The sequence below is a fragment of the Pan troglodytes genome, chromosome 6, assembly GCF_028858775.2.
Source record: "Pan troglodytes isolate AG18354 chromosome 6, NHGRI_mPanTro3-v2.0_pri, whole genome shotgun sequence".
NCBI classification, from domain to species: domain Eukaryota; kingdom Metazoa; phylum Chordata; class Mammalia; order Primates; family Hominidae; genus Pan; species Pan troglodytes.
The window spans coordinates 75,539,355-75,552,964 of record NC_072404.2 but is presented as its reverse complement, the minus strand read 5'-3'; the positions used below and the strand labels follow the sequence as shown (position 1 = coordinate 75,552,964).

General features: G+C 50.4%; 1 protein-coding gene across 5 annotated transcripts in view; it reads left to right on the top strand.

Moving 5' to 3' along the window:
- The window catches only part of LOC134810435 (huntingtin-interacting protein 1-like), a 136,225-nt gene that overhangs the window by 50,521 nt on the left and 72,094 nt on the right, over window positions 1-13,610 (top strand). Inside the window, exon 1 of one of the 5 annotated variants that reach the window (XM_063814305.1) lies at window positions 6,597-6,810. The exons of 2 other annotated variants lie outside the window; for them this stretch is intronic. In XM_063814305.1, the coding sequence (XP_063670375.1) occupies window positions 6,778-6,810 (33 nt within the window). In that variant the 5' untranslated portion in view covers window positions 6,597-6,777. Of the gene's footprint in view, window positions 1-6,596; window positions 6,811-13,610 lie in introns of those variants that run through there. 2 more of the 5 variants (XM_063814303.1, XM_063814304.1) reach the window with 2 other exon arrangements.

The window sequence follows — 13,610 nt, the reverse complement described above, 5'->3', positions numbered from 1 at the left end:
GTGAAACCCCCATCTCTACTGAAAATACAAAAATTAGCCACGTGTGGTAGCTCACACCTGTAATCCCAGTACTTTGGGAGGCTGAGGCAGATGAAACACTTGAGGTCAGGAGTTTGAGACCAGCTTGATCAACATGGTGAAACCCTGTTTCTACTAAAAATATAAAATTAGCCAGAGTTGGTGGCACGTGCCTGTAATCCCAGCCACTCGGGAGGCTAAGGTGTGAGAATCGCTTGAACCCAGGAGGTGGAGGTAGGTAGCAGTGAGCCAAGATCACACCACTGCACTCCAGCCTGGGTGACAGTGAAACTGTGTCTCAAGAAAAAAAAAGAAAGAAAGAAAGCTGGGGCAACGAGAGGGTGGTAGAGGGCATGAAGAGAGGAAGTTGGGCAATGCTGGTGGTTTGTGGGGAGGGCGCAGCCCAGGGTTTCCCACTCTTGCTGACAAGCTGCCTATCCGGAAGGCTTCCCCCGGAAGCTCTGGCCAGGGCCATTACAAAAGGCCACTCCAGTCTGGCTCTGTGAATAGTGAAAGATCAGGATATGTCTGGTGGATTTACCCAAGGCTGCGCTTTCCAGGGAGGGTGACTTGCCCAACCAGTGACTATGATGAATGGGGAATGAGCCCTCTGGGTGCAATACCTGCCAGCGTGACTTTGCAGTTTGGGGTGCTAGGGAAGCGGAACCAAGGTTTCCTCCATGCCGACAGGAGCAGCAGCCTTACAAGGGAGGAGCCCCTTTTGAAGCCACAGCTCCCTGTGGGTGAGAGGAGGGCATATGGGCCCGCTTCTCCTTTTCCCCAAGGCCTGGTGTCTGAGTCTCTTACCCTGTGCCCTACATTCCAGGCCCCTTTGAAAGCCTAAGTGGGCACCCCGAAGGTCATCACAGATGTTCTCTTATGGAGGGAGGCAGCTGGCATATGGGGAAAAGGAGACCAAGAAACCAAGACTCACGCAAGGAACCAGGCTGAGGCTGGGCGCGGTGGGTCACGCCTGTAATCCCAGCACTTTGGGAGGCCGCTGCAGGAGGATGGCTTGTGAGGCCAGGAGTTCGAGACCAGCCTGGGCAACACAGGGAGATCCTCACCTCTACAAATAATAAAAAATTAGCGGCTGGGTGCGGTGGCTCACGCTTGTAATCCCAGCACTTTGGGAAGCCGAGGCAGGAGGATCACCTGAGGTCAGGAGTTCAAGACCAGCCTGGTCAACATGGTGAAACCCCGTCTCTACTAAAAACTACAAAACAAATTAGCCGGGAGTGATGGTGGGTGCCTGTAATCCCAGCGACTTGGCAGGCTGAGACAAGGGAATCGCTTGAGCCGGGGAGGCGGAGGTTGCAGTGAGCTGAGATCACGCCATTGCACTCCAGCCAGGTGACAGAGCAAAACTCCATCTCAAAAAAAAAAAAAAAAAATTAGATGGGCGTGGTGGCATGCACCTCTGCTCCCAACTATTTTGGGAGGCTGAGGTGGGAGGATTGCTTGAGCCCAGGAGGTCGAGGCTGCAATGAGCCATGATTGCACCACTGCACTCCAACCTGGGCAACAGAGCAAGACCTTGTCCAAACAAAAAAAAATAGTCATCTAAATGTAGTTACTGTTGTTCCCAGCATCAGTTAGATCAATCACTGTGCCTGACATATACCTCCCTGGTAAACATGAGGAGGAGGACACAGGCTCGGGCACCAGCATGCCTTACCCCAAAGTGATGGCCAGTAATCAGCCTCTGTATGTGTGGACATCCACCCTCATAGGCTGCCCTGCCTAGTCCAGGGGCCAGCAAACATTTTCTGCAAAGGGCCAGATGGTAAATGTTTTTGGCTTTGTGGCTTCCTGCTGCTACTATTTCCTCCTCCTCCTCGTCCTCCTCCTCCTCCTCCTCCTCCTCCTCCTCCCCACCCTTAAAAAGCCAGGCATGGTGGCTCGCGCCGGTAATTCCAGCACTTTGGGAGGCTAAGGTGGGAGGATCGCTAGAAGCCAGGAGCTCAAGACCAGCCTGGGCAACAAAGTGAGACCCCGTCTCTACAAAAAAAATTTTTTTAATTAGCCTGGCGTGGTGGTGCGCACCTGTAGGCCCACCTACTTGGGAGGTGGAGGTGGGACAATTGCATGAACCCAGGAGTTCAAGGCTGTAGTGAGCTATGATCGTACCACTGCACTGCAGCCTGGGCAACAGAGCAAGACTCTGTCCCTAAACAAGAACACAAAAACCAGTCCTAGCTCACAGGCCATGCACAAGCAGGCTGAGGCCAGGTTTGGCTGGTGGGCGGTGGTTTGGACCCCTGGCAGCCTGTCCTTTCTCATTCTTGTCTAGGACGATGTTACGAGATACTTTGTTTTTGTTTTTGTTTTCTTTTCTTTTCTTTTTCTTTTTTTTTTTTTTTTTTCTGAGACGGAGTCTTACTGTGTCGCCCAGGCTGGAGTGCAGTGGTGTGATCTCAGCTCACTGCAACCTCCACATCCCAGGTTCAAGCGATTCTCCTGCCTCAGCCTGCTGAGTAGCTGGGACTACAGGTGCGCACCACCACACCCAGCTAATTTTTGTATTTTTAGTAGAGACGAGGTTTCATCATATTGACCATGCTGGTCTCAAATTCCTGACCTCAGGTGATCCGCCTGCCTCAGCCTCCCAAAGTGCTGGGACTACAGGCGTGAGCCACCGCGCCTGGCCATTTTTTGTTTGTTTTTGTTTTTGTTTTTTGAGACAGAGTCTCGCTGTGTCACCCAGGCTGGAGTGTAGTGGCACAATCTCGGCTCACTGCAACCTCCACCTCCTGGGCTCCATCGATCCTCCACCTCAATCTCCTAAAGTGTTGGGATTACAGGCATAAGCACAGTCAGAGGAGAAGGAAGGAAAGGACAGGAAGGAGTAGTACAGTCTTTGTCCCTTTGAGGACAAGATCCACCTTTTTTAAGGGTGGGGAGTCAGGGTCTCTGTCTGTCATTCATGATAGAGTGCAGTGGCACAGTCATAGCTCACTGCAGCCTCCAACTCCTGGGCTCAAGCAATCCTCCTGCCTCAGCCTCCCAAGTAGCCACCACTACAGATATACCACCATCCCCAGCTAAATTTTTATTTTTTGTAGAGGTGGGGTCTTACCATGTTGCCCAGGCTGGTCTTGAACTCCAGGCCTCAAGTGATCCTCCTGCCTCGGCCTCTCAAAGTGCTGGGATTCCAGGCATGAGCTGCCACACCTGGCCACAGGGTCCACTTCCTATCATCTGTGTGCTCTCTAGCAGCCCCTGGTGTGGTGCCCTGGATCCTGGCAGCCATGTGCAGGTGCATGGCTGTCCACAACTGTCTGTGAAAGGCCCTCTTGTGGTTGTATGGCAAAGAGCCTTACTATCTGTGTGGCAGCCTTGCCCTGCGTGTAGTAGGTATTCAGTAAAATCAGTTTCTCAGGCCAGTGTGGTGGCTCATGCCTGTAATCCCAGCACTTTGGGAGGCCGAGGCAGGTGGATCACTTGAGGTCAGGAGTTCGAGACAAGACAGGCCAACATGGTGAAACCCCGTCTCCACTAAAAATACAAAAATTAGCCAGGCGGAGTGGTGGGTGCCTGTAATCCCAGCTATCAGGAGGCTGAGGCAGGAGAATCACTTGAACCCGGGAGGCAGAGGTTGCAATGAGCCGAGATCGTGCCGCTGCACTCCAGCCTGGGTGACAGAGTGAGACTCCGTCTCAAAAAAAGAAAAAAAAAATCAGTTTCTCAGTGTTTTTTATCTTTTTTTTTCCTGTGACAAAATACATATAACATGAAATCCGCTATTGTAACAAATTCAAGTGTATAATTAAGCAACATTTGGCACATTCGCTATGTCGTGCAACCGACATGACTGTTTAATTTCAGAACATTTTCACTATCCGTAAAGGAAACCCTGTTCCCATTAAGCAATCACTCCCCACCCCTCTCCTACCAGACCCCAGTGGCCACCAGTCAGCTCTCTGTCTCTATGGATCTGCCCATTCCGAGCACTTCATACAAATAGAATCACACATTGTGTCCCATTTCATGTCTGGTTTCTTTCATGTAGCATGTTTTGGAGGCTTATCTACCTTGTAACGGTGTGTGTGTGTGTCTATGTGTGTGTGTGGTGGTAAAATATACATACCATAAAATTCACCATTTTAGGGCCCAGCGCATGGCTCATGCCTGTAGTCCCAGCACTTTGGGAGGCTGGGACGGCCAAAGCGCTTGAGCCCAGGAGTTTCAGACCAGCCTGAGCAACATAGTAAGACCCCGTCTCTACAAAAATTAGCTGGGTGTGGTGGCATGTGCCTATAATCCCAGCTACTCAGGAGGCTGAGGCAGGAGGATCACTTGAGGCCAGAAGTTTGAGACCTGCCTAGGCAACATAGTGAACCCCATTTCTACAAAGGAATTTAAAAATTAGCCAGGTGTGGTGGCATACACCTGTCATCTCAGCTATCTGGGAGGCTGAGATGGGAGGATTGCTTGAACCCAGGAGGTTAAGGTTGTAGTGAGCCATGTTTGCACCATTGTACTCCAGCCTGGGCAATAGAGGGAGACCCTGCCTAGGCAACATAGCAAACCCCATCTCTACAAAAGAATTTAAAAATTAGCCAGGTGTGGTGGCATGCACCTGTCGTCTCAGCTGCCTGGGAGGCTGAGATGGGAGATTGCTCGAATCCAGGAGGTTGAGGCTGTAGTGAGCCACGTTTGGACCACTGTACTCCAGCCTGGGCAACAGAAGGTGAGGCAGACAGTAGGGTGGAGGACATTGGTTGGCAACAGGTTTGTGTTGGACCCTGGCAGTTACAGAAGGCAGCACGGTGTGGGAGAGGAGGCGCTCTCAGATGGACCTGGGTTTGAATTCTGGCTTCACTTCTTGCTGGCTGTACTACTTGCAAGTAGCTTGTCTTGGAAAATAGGGGCCCAGATTTCTTGCCCTCTAGGGACCAAAGGAGGATGAGAAGTAAATTACCAGTGCAGTGCCTGGGAGGAGGAAGAGGCCCAAGTGAGGGTCAGTGGCTCCTGCTACTACCACTAATCTGGTGACAATGGCTCTATGATGATTATTATTATTTTTGATCAAGAGAAGAATTAAAAAGACCCTGATGTTGGGCAGCAAATTCCAAGTGTTGTAGCTAGGACCAGAGCAGTCTCACGGAGTACAGAAGGCTCCCCACGGTGGGGACGCTCTGTTTGGCTTTCATGCCTCACCTGTCCCTCTACTCTCCCAGGCTCACCTGATCTCCATTTGGTTCTGTACTCTCCCTGTCATCCTCACTCAGGTGGTAGGTCCCAGCTGTTAACCTGAGCTATTGCCACCTGTACTGCAACCTGCCATGGCCAATTTTCTTTTCTTTCTTTCTAGTTTTCTTTTCTTTCTTTTGTGTGTGTGTGTGTGTGTGTGTGTGTGTGTGACCCAAGTTGGAGTGGTGCAGTGGTATGATCATAGCTCACTGCAACCTTGAACTTCTGGGCTCAAGCCATCCTCCCACCTCAGTCTCCTGAGTAGCTGGGATTACAGGCACCTGCCACCATGCCCAGCTAATTTTTGTATTTTTAGTAGAGACGGAGTTTCACCATGTTGGCCAGGCTTGTCTTGAACTCCTGGCCTCAAGTGATCTGCCTGCCTCGGCCTCTCAAAGTACTGGGATTACAGCCTCTTTTTTAAAAAAATATTATTATTATTATTTGAGATGGAGTTTCACTCTTGTTGCCCAGGCTGGAGTGCAATGGCATGATCTCAGCTCACTGCAACCTCTGTCTCCTGGGTTCAAGCGATTCTCCTGCCTCAGCCTCCCGAGTAGCTGGAATTACAGGCGCCCACCACCAGGCCTGGCTAATTTTTGTATTTTTAGTAGAGATAGGGTTTCACCATGTTGGTCAGGCTGGTCTTGAACTCCTGACCTCAGGTGATCCACCCGCCTCGGCCTCCCAAAGTTCAGGGATTACAGGCATGAGCCACCGCGCCCAGCCTTTATTTTATTTTTTTTGTGAGACAGAGTTTCTCTCATCACCCAGGCTGGAGTGCAGTGGCGCGAACTCGGCTCACTGCAACCTCCACCTCGTGGGTTCAAGTGATTCTCCTGCCTCAGCCTCCTGAGTAGCTAGGACTACAGGTACGCGCCACCACCCCTGGCTAATTTTGTATTTTTAGTAGAGATGGGATTTCACCATGTCGGCCAGGCTGGTCTGGAGCTCCTGACTTTGGGTGATCCGCCCACCTCCGCCTCCCAAAGTGCTGGGATTACAGGTGGAGCCACCGTGCCCGGCCTCCTCTGCTTTTGTTTTGCCCTTCTCCTTTCCCATCTGTGCTGCCTGTTCTCAGGTTTTCCTTCTCTGGCCCCTTGCCTGGGGACCTGCCACCCCCACCCGGGGCACATCCCCGTGCCTGCTCCTGCCGTGGGACCTTTGCGAGCCAGCCTGGCCTTGGCAGCCCCAGGGCTGGGCTCCTGCCAAGAGCTGTGTGTATGTGACCTGACAGTGTCCAACTGGCCCCACAGGCCAGGCCCAGGCCCAGGCCCAGCTCCCCACACAAGCAAGGCCAGAGGGTTTCCCATTGGCCACTGCCTGGCTGGGCTGTCCCAGGCAAGCGGAGGATGGGGAGTGCTGGGGAGGGAGGAAGAGAGGCTGGGAGAAAGGCGCCCTTCCTGCGGTGCCTGCTGGTAATTGGCTCTCCGGAACCAGCCGGGGACACGAGGGCCTGCTGGGTCAGGAAGTGGTGGACAATGCCACCCTTTCAGGGGAGACACGGCTTGGTCTTAGGTCCTGTGTGACTCCAGGGAAGTCCAGAGAACAGCCTGTTCTCAGATGATGTTCCCTAACCCAGAGCCCCCTCCAGAGGTGAGACACCCAGCCCCGCACTGCCCGCCCTTGGTGCTGGGAGGGGCCCCCAGGCATTGGCCTGTGGCGGGGCGGGAACAGTTCAGAACCAAATGATGTCCTTCAGAGAGCCTGGGGCCGGGAGGGGAAGGGAGTAGATTTTCTCAAGAGACTGTGAATCACATACCTGGGACTTTTTTTTTTTTTTTTTTTTTGAGACAGAGTCTCACTCTGTCACCCAGGCTGGAGTGCAGTGGCACCATCTCAGCTCACTGCAGCTTCTACCTCCCCAGTTCAAGTGATTCTCCTGCCTCAGCCTCCCAAGTGGCTGGGACTACAGGCATGCACCACCATGTCTGGCTACTTTTTGTATTTTTGGTAGAGACAGGGTTGTGCCATTTTGGCCAGGCTGGTCTTGAACTCCGAACCTCAAGTAATCCGCCCATCTCAGCCTCCCAAAGTGCTGAGATGACAGGTATGAGCCACCACACCTGGCGTACCTGGGACTCTTTCTAAAAAAATTTTATAGAACAGGCGCAGTTCAAGACCAGCCTAGCCAACATGGTAAAACCCTGTCTCTACTAAAAAAAAAATACAAAATACAAAAATTAGCTGGACATGGTGGCGGGCACCTGTAATCCCAGCTACTGGGGAAGCTGAGGTAGGAGAATCACTTGAACCTGAGAGGCAGAGGTTGCAGTGAGCCAAGCTCACACCACTGCACTCCAGCTTGGGAGACAAATGGAGTGAAACTCCCATCTCAAAAAAAAATGTATATATATATTTTATATAAATAATATATAAAATTTTAATATATATAAATATATATATATATTTTAATAGTGATGGGATCTTACCATGTTTCCCAGGCTGGTCTTGAACTCCTGGTCTCAAGAGATCCTCCTGCCTCGGCCTCTCAAAGTGCTGGGATTACAGGCATGAGCCACCATGCCTGGCCTCTACCTGGTACACTTTAGAGGCGAGAGTGCTGGGAAGCAGCCAGTCCTGATGATTTATGGACTTATGACCTGCCTTCGTGACTGTGGGCCTACAGGAAAGGAGAAGACAGGGTCCTTGTGCTTGGGATTCTAGTCTGGGTAGGGAGGGAAGGTAATACTCAGTGTCAAACGTATTGAGAGAAATAGGAATTCAAAAAAAGAGAAAAAAAAGGCCAGGTGCGGTGGCTCACAACTGTTATCTCAGTACTTTGGGAGGCTGTTGGGGGAGGGTCACTTGAGCCTGAGTTCAAGACCAGCCTGGGCAACACAGGGAGACCCCATCTCTACAAAAAATACAAAAAAATTAGCTGGGTGTGGTGGCACATGCCTGGAAGTCCCAGCTTTCCGGGAGGCTAAGGCTGGAGGATCACTTGAGCACAGGCGTTCAAGGCTGCAGTGAGCTATAATCACATCACTGCACACCAGCCTGGGTGACAGAACAGGACCCTGTCTCTTATTTAAAAAAAAAAAAAAAAAAAAAAAAGGGCTGGATGAGGTGGCTCATGCCTGTAATCCCAGCACTTTGGGAAACTGAGACAGGTGGATTACCTGAGGTCAGGAGTTCAAGACCAGCCTGGCCAACATGGCGAAACCCTGTCTCTACTAAAAATACAAAAATTAGCCAGGTGTGGTGGTGTGGGCCTATAATCCCAGCTACTCTGGAGGCTGAGGCAGGAGAATCACTTGAATTCAGGAAGCAGAGGTTGCAATGAATCAAAATTGTGCCACTGCACTCTAACCTGGGCAACAGAGCAAGACTTTGTCTCAAAAAAAAAAAAAAGAAAAAGAAAAGAAAAGAAAGAAGGAAGAGAGAAAAATACATTGTTGGCCTGAGTAGCTTGGTTAAGTCTTAAAAAAATAAAGGTACCTTGGGAGGCCGAGGCGGAAGATCATGAGGTCAAGAGATCGAGACCATCCTGGCCAATATGGTGAAACCCCGTCTCTTCTAAAAATATAAAAATTAGCTGGGCATGGTGGCGCACACCTGTAGTCCCAGCTACTCAGGAGACTGAGGCAGAAGAATCACTTGAACCAGGGAGGAGGAGGTTGCACTGAGCCGAGATTGCGCCACTGCACTGCAGCCTGGCGACAGGGCAAGACTGTGTCTCAAAAAAAAAAAAAGAAAAAAAAAGAAAACGGTACCGTTGAATATGAGCTTGAAGGAGGTCAGGGTTTGGAAAGTAGAAAGAAGAGGGAGCGTGTATGGTGGAGGGTGGGGTGGAGAGGTGGTATCCCAGGTACACAGTGTTAGTGAGCCATGGGAAACTGATCCTCGCAGGGAACTTCTGCCCTGGAAACCCCTCAGTATCTGACATTCCCTGGCCCCCTGGGGGACCCACAGGTTGCCTTAGAACCCAGAATGAGCCCCCAAGAAGCCTTGCCACAGGCTCGGCAATGGGCCCCAAACCATAGAGTGGGCTCTGCCTCATGGGTACAGCCACTATGATGAAGTGTTGCTTGGGGAACTGGGGCACGATGATGACAGTGCCTGAGAGCTCTTGTGAGCCCCCCCAGAGCTGCAGGAGAAGGGTCTGGGACAGTCCTGGCAAGCTCAGGCAGAGCTTACAGGTGCCTTGTAGCCGCTGGTTTAGGAAGAAACTTCTTTCCACAAGCCAGTGCTTAGGCCAGGTCCTTGTCAGTTGCACTGGATTCATACTGGGAGACGGTGACTCCCACGGTGTTCCCCACTTTCCTTAGCACACTGGAGAAGTAACTCATTCAGGAGAACGGAGGGTCATTTGTGTCATGTTCCTCCCCTGCTCAAGAGCCTTCTGTGGATCCCCAGTACCCATCAGATCACAGTTTTCCTCGACCTGATATCCAGAGCCCTCCGTCATCTGATCAGCCGTTTCAGAGTCTAAAAATGGGAAGAGACCTAGAAGTCATCTAATGTAATCTGAACCTGTCCATCTTTTTCACAATAACCCAGAGAGGTTGCCTCTCTTCTGCATGTGTGTTTCTAATAATGAGGAGTTCTCTTTCATGAGACAGCTTTAAGTTCATCCAGAAACTGCCTCTCTGGACTTCTGCCCATTGGTCTAGGTTCGAGCCTCTGGAGTTTTTCCTGCTTCCAGATGGTCACGCTTCAGAATACTGATATTTCTCTAAATTTTCTTCAGATCTTAAGTCCATTTCAATCCAGGTCACTCTTTTTTGGAAATGGTCCAGCTTGTTAGTTTCCTTCATAATGTATAAAGCCTGAAACTGAATAGTGTTTCACGCATGGCCTTATCTGTGTAGAGAACTGGAACCATACGTTCCCTCCTTTTAATGCATCCAGAGAGCTCAGACTTGCATGTTCATCAACCGTATCAAAATCTTGCTATTATTAAGTTAGCAGCCAAATAAAACACCTTAATTCTTTTTTTTGTTTTCTTTTGAGACGGAGTTTCTCCTGTCACCCAGGCTGGAGTGCAGTGGCGTGATCTCGGCTCACAGCATTCTCCGCCTCCCGGGTTTAAGCAATTTTCTGCCTCAGCCTTCCGAGCAGCTGGGATTACAGGTGCCCACCACCACGCCCGGCTAATTTTTTGTGTGTTTTTAGTAGAGACGAGGTTTCACCATCTTGGCCAGGCCGAACTTGAACTCCTGACCTCGTGATCCACCCACCTCAGCCTCCCAAAATGCTAGGATTACAGGCGTGAGCCATGTGCCCGGCCAAAACACCTTCATTCTTTTCACAAGTGCTGCTTTGAGTCACGGCTCCCCTGTGCCAGTGAGTTTAGGCCTAAGTATAGAAAATTTCCTTTGTACCTACTGGATTTCATCTTGTGAATTTTAATGCATTTTTCCAGTCTGTGGATTCTGATCGTGTCTCTGTGGTGTAGAGGGCCTTGTCTAGTGCCGAGGTTGTGATCCTGAGCCTGAGCTTGGTCACACTGCAAAGACTGAATCCCCGCCCTACACTTGCTGATGTTATGGGCCTGGGCAGTTTACTTAGCAGTTCTTTTTTTATTTTTATTTATTTATTTTAGAGATAGGGTGTCACTCTGGTCCCCAGGCTGGAGTGCAGTGGCGTGATCATGGCTCACAGCAGCTTCAAACTCCTGGGCTCAAGTGATCCTCCTGTGATCCTCCTGTCTCAGCCTCCCAAGTACCTGGGACTATAGGCATGGCCACCGCACTTGACAAATTTTTTTTTTTTTTTTTTTTAGGCTGGGCATGGTGGCTCATGTCTGTAATCCCAGCACTTTGAGAGGCCAAGATGGGCGGATCACCTGAGGTCAGGAATTCAAGACCAACCTGACCAACATGGTGAAATCCCATCTCTACTAAAAATACAAAAATTAGCCGGGCTTGGTGGTGTCCACCTGCAATCCCAGCTACTGGGAAGCTGAGACAGGAGAATTGCTTGAACCCAGGAGGCAGAGGTTGCAGTGAGCTGAGATCACACCACTGCACTCCAGCCTGGGCAACAGAGCAAGACTCTGTCTCAAAAAAAAAAAAAAAAAAAAAACCTCTTTTTTTTTTTGTAGAGATGGTGCCTTACTGTGTTGCTCAGGCTGTTCTCAAACTCCTGGCCTCAAGTAACCCTCCCACCTAAGCCTCCCAAAGTACTGGGATTACAGGTGTGCACCACCACACCTGGCTATTGAAAAAAAATTTTTTTTTTAGAGATGGGGTCTCGCTCTGTTGCCCAGGCTGGTCTCAAACTCCTGTTCTCAAGCAATCCTCCAGCCTCAACCTCCCAAAGTGCTGGGATTACAGACATGAGCCACCCCACCCAGGCTTACTTAGCCTTTCTAAGCCTAAGAGATCTCAGGTACCTTGGTTTCTTCATCTGCAGAATGGAGCTGATTAATACTATTAAGTGTCTACTGGTAGGTTGTAGAGTTGTAAGACTTTATATAAGATAATTCATACAAAGGGGCCTGGTCTAAGCACTCATTAGTGCCATCAGCTTGATAATTATCACCACCGTTACCGCTAGTTCACTTCCTCATTCTTTTAAAAATGGCTATTTCTTACCCAAGAGCCGCCTGGCCTCATTGTTCATTGTTCCTTCGGGTCCTTTTCTTACAGTGTCTCCCCAGCCTGCGGCCCTTGCTGCTATCCTCCCCTCATCTAGGTCCAGAGCCTCTGCATCATCTTTTTTTTTTTGAGACGGAGTCTCACTCTGTCGCCCAGGCAGGAGTACGATGGCGGGATCTCGGCTCACTGCAACCTGCACCTCCCGTGTTCAAGCAATTCTGCCTCAGCCTCCCAAGTAGCTGGGATTATAGGCATGAGCCACCACACTCAGCTAATTTTTGTATTTTAGTAGAGATGGGGTTTCACCATGTTGGCTAGGCTGGTCTTGAACTCCTGGTCTCAGGTGATCTGCCCCCCTCGGCCTCCTAAAGTCTCTGCATCATCTTGGAGGCACCATGGATGCATCCTTCTGCTGTCTCCCTGTAACCCGGAGCTCCTATCTGCCAGTCCTACTGAAGCTCGTTTTACAGCCCACATTATATTGGGTCATTTCCATTTTCACATCTTTCATTTTGATTCCATTTTTCCTGTACTTTTATGCTATTAAATAGCTTCTGGCTGGGCATGGTGGCTCACACCTATAAGCCCAGCACTTTAGGAGGTTGAAGCAGTAGGATTGCTTGAGGCCAGGAGTTCAAGACCAGCCTGGGCAACATAATGAGACCCCTTCTCTATTTAAAAAAAACCAACTAGCCAGGCATAGTGGTATGTGCCTGTGGTCCCAGCTACTCAGGAAGCTGAGGTGGGAGGATTGCCTGAGCCCAGGAGGTTGAGGCTGTAGTAAGCTGTGATTGCACCACTGCACTCCAGCCTGGGTGACAGAACAAGACCCTGTCTCCAAAAACTAATAATAATAGATTAAATAAAAATACAGCCAGGCGTGGTAGCTCACGCCTCTAATCCCAACACTGGGAGGCCAAGGCAGGGGGATCACCTCAGGACAGGAGTTTGAGAACAGCCTGGCCAACATGGCAAAACCCTGTCTCTACTAAAAATACAAAAATTAGCCAGGCGTGGTAATGTGCAACTATTATAATCCCAGCTACTTGGGAGGCTGAGACAGGAGAATCACTCGAACCCAGGAGGTGGAGGTTGCAGTGAGCCAAGATTGCGCCATTGCACTTCAGCCTGGGCGACAGGGCAAGACTCCGTCTCAAAACAACAACAACAACAAAAATAGCTTCCTCCCTGAATTCTCACCTCCAGGCTCCATCCAGCTCTACCCCAGCTGCCGCCGCTGCTGGCCCATTCCCCTCCACCTGCTGTCATCTCTTCTTGCCACTCAGAAGCCCACTGGCCTCCCACACGCAGCCTTACCCGCCTCCTGGCTTCTCCTCCATCCCCCCCGGCCCTCAGGCTGCATGCTCCATGCCCTTCCACTTTGGTGCCTTTACTTGTGGCACTTCCTCTGCCCAGAAGGCCTGTCATCTGTGTCCAGAACCCCAGACCCAGTCCCCTGCAGGCCCGAACCCCTCCACAGTACAGAGCGGGTGCTGGTTCAGGGCTTGGAACCAAAGAGCATGACCTTGGGTGAGTTTCTCCGCCTTTCTGAACAACAGCCCTCCAGACCCCAGAGTTCCTATGAGGCATATATGACAGAAGTGGGTAATGGCTGGGACAGTAGCTGGGCCGAGTTATCCCTCCTTTCCCTTTAAGAAGTCTTCCTTGAGCAGTGTCTCAGTTTAAAAGGTTTCTCTCTCCTTTCAACACTACAGCACAGAACTTTCCTGATTCTCAGCTATACACACACCCTCAGTGGATCCATAGTTACAGACTCACGGTATATTATTTTACGTGGCTTATGGGAATTTTAAAGATTTTAAAAATTTGTTACTATAAGATTTTTGCGTG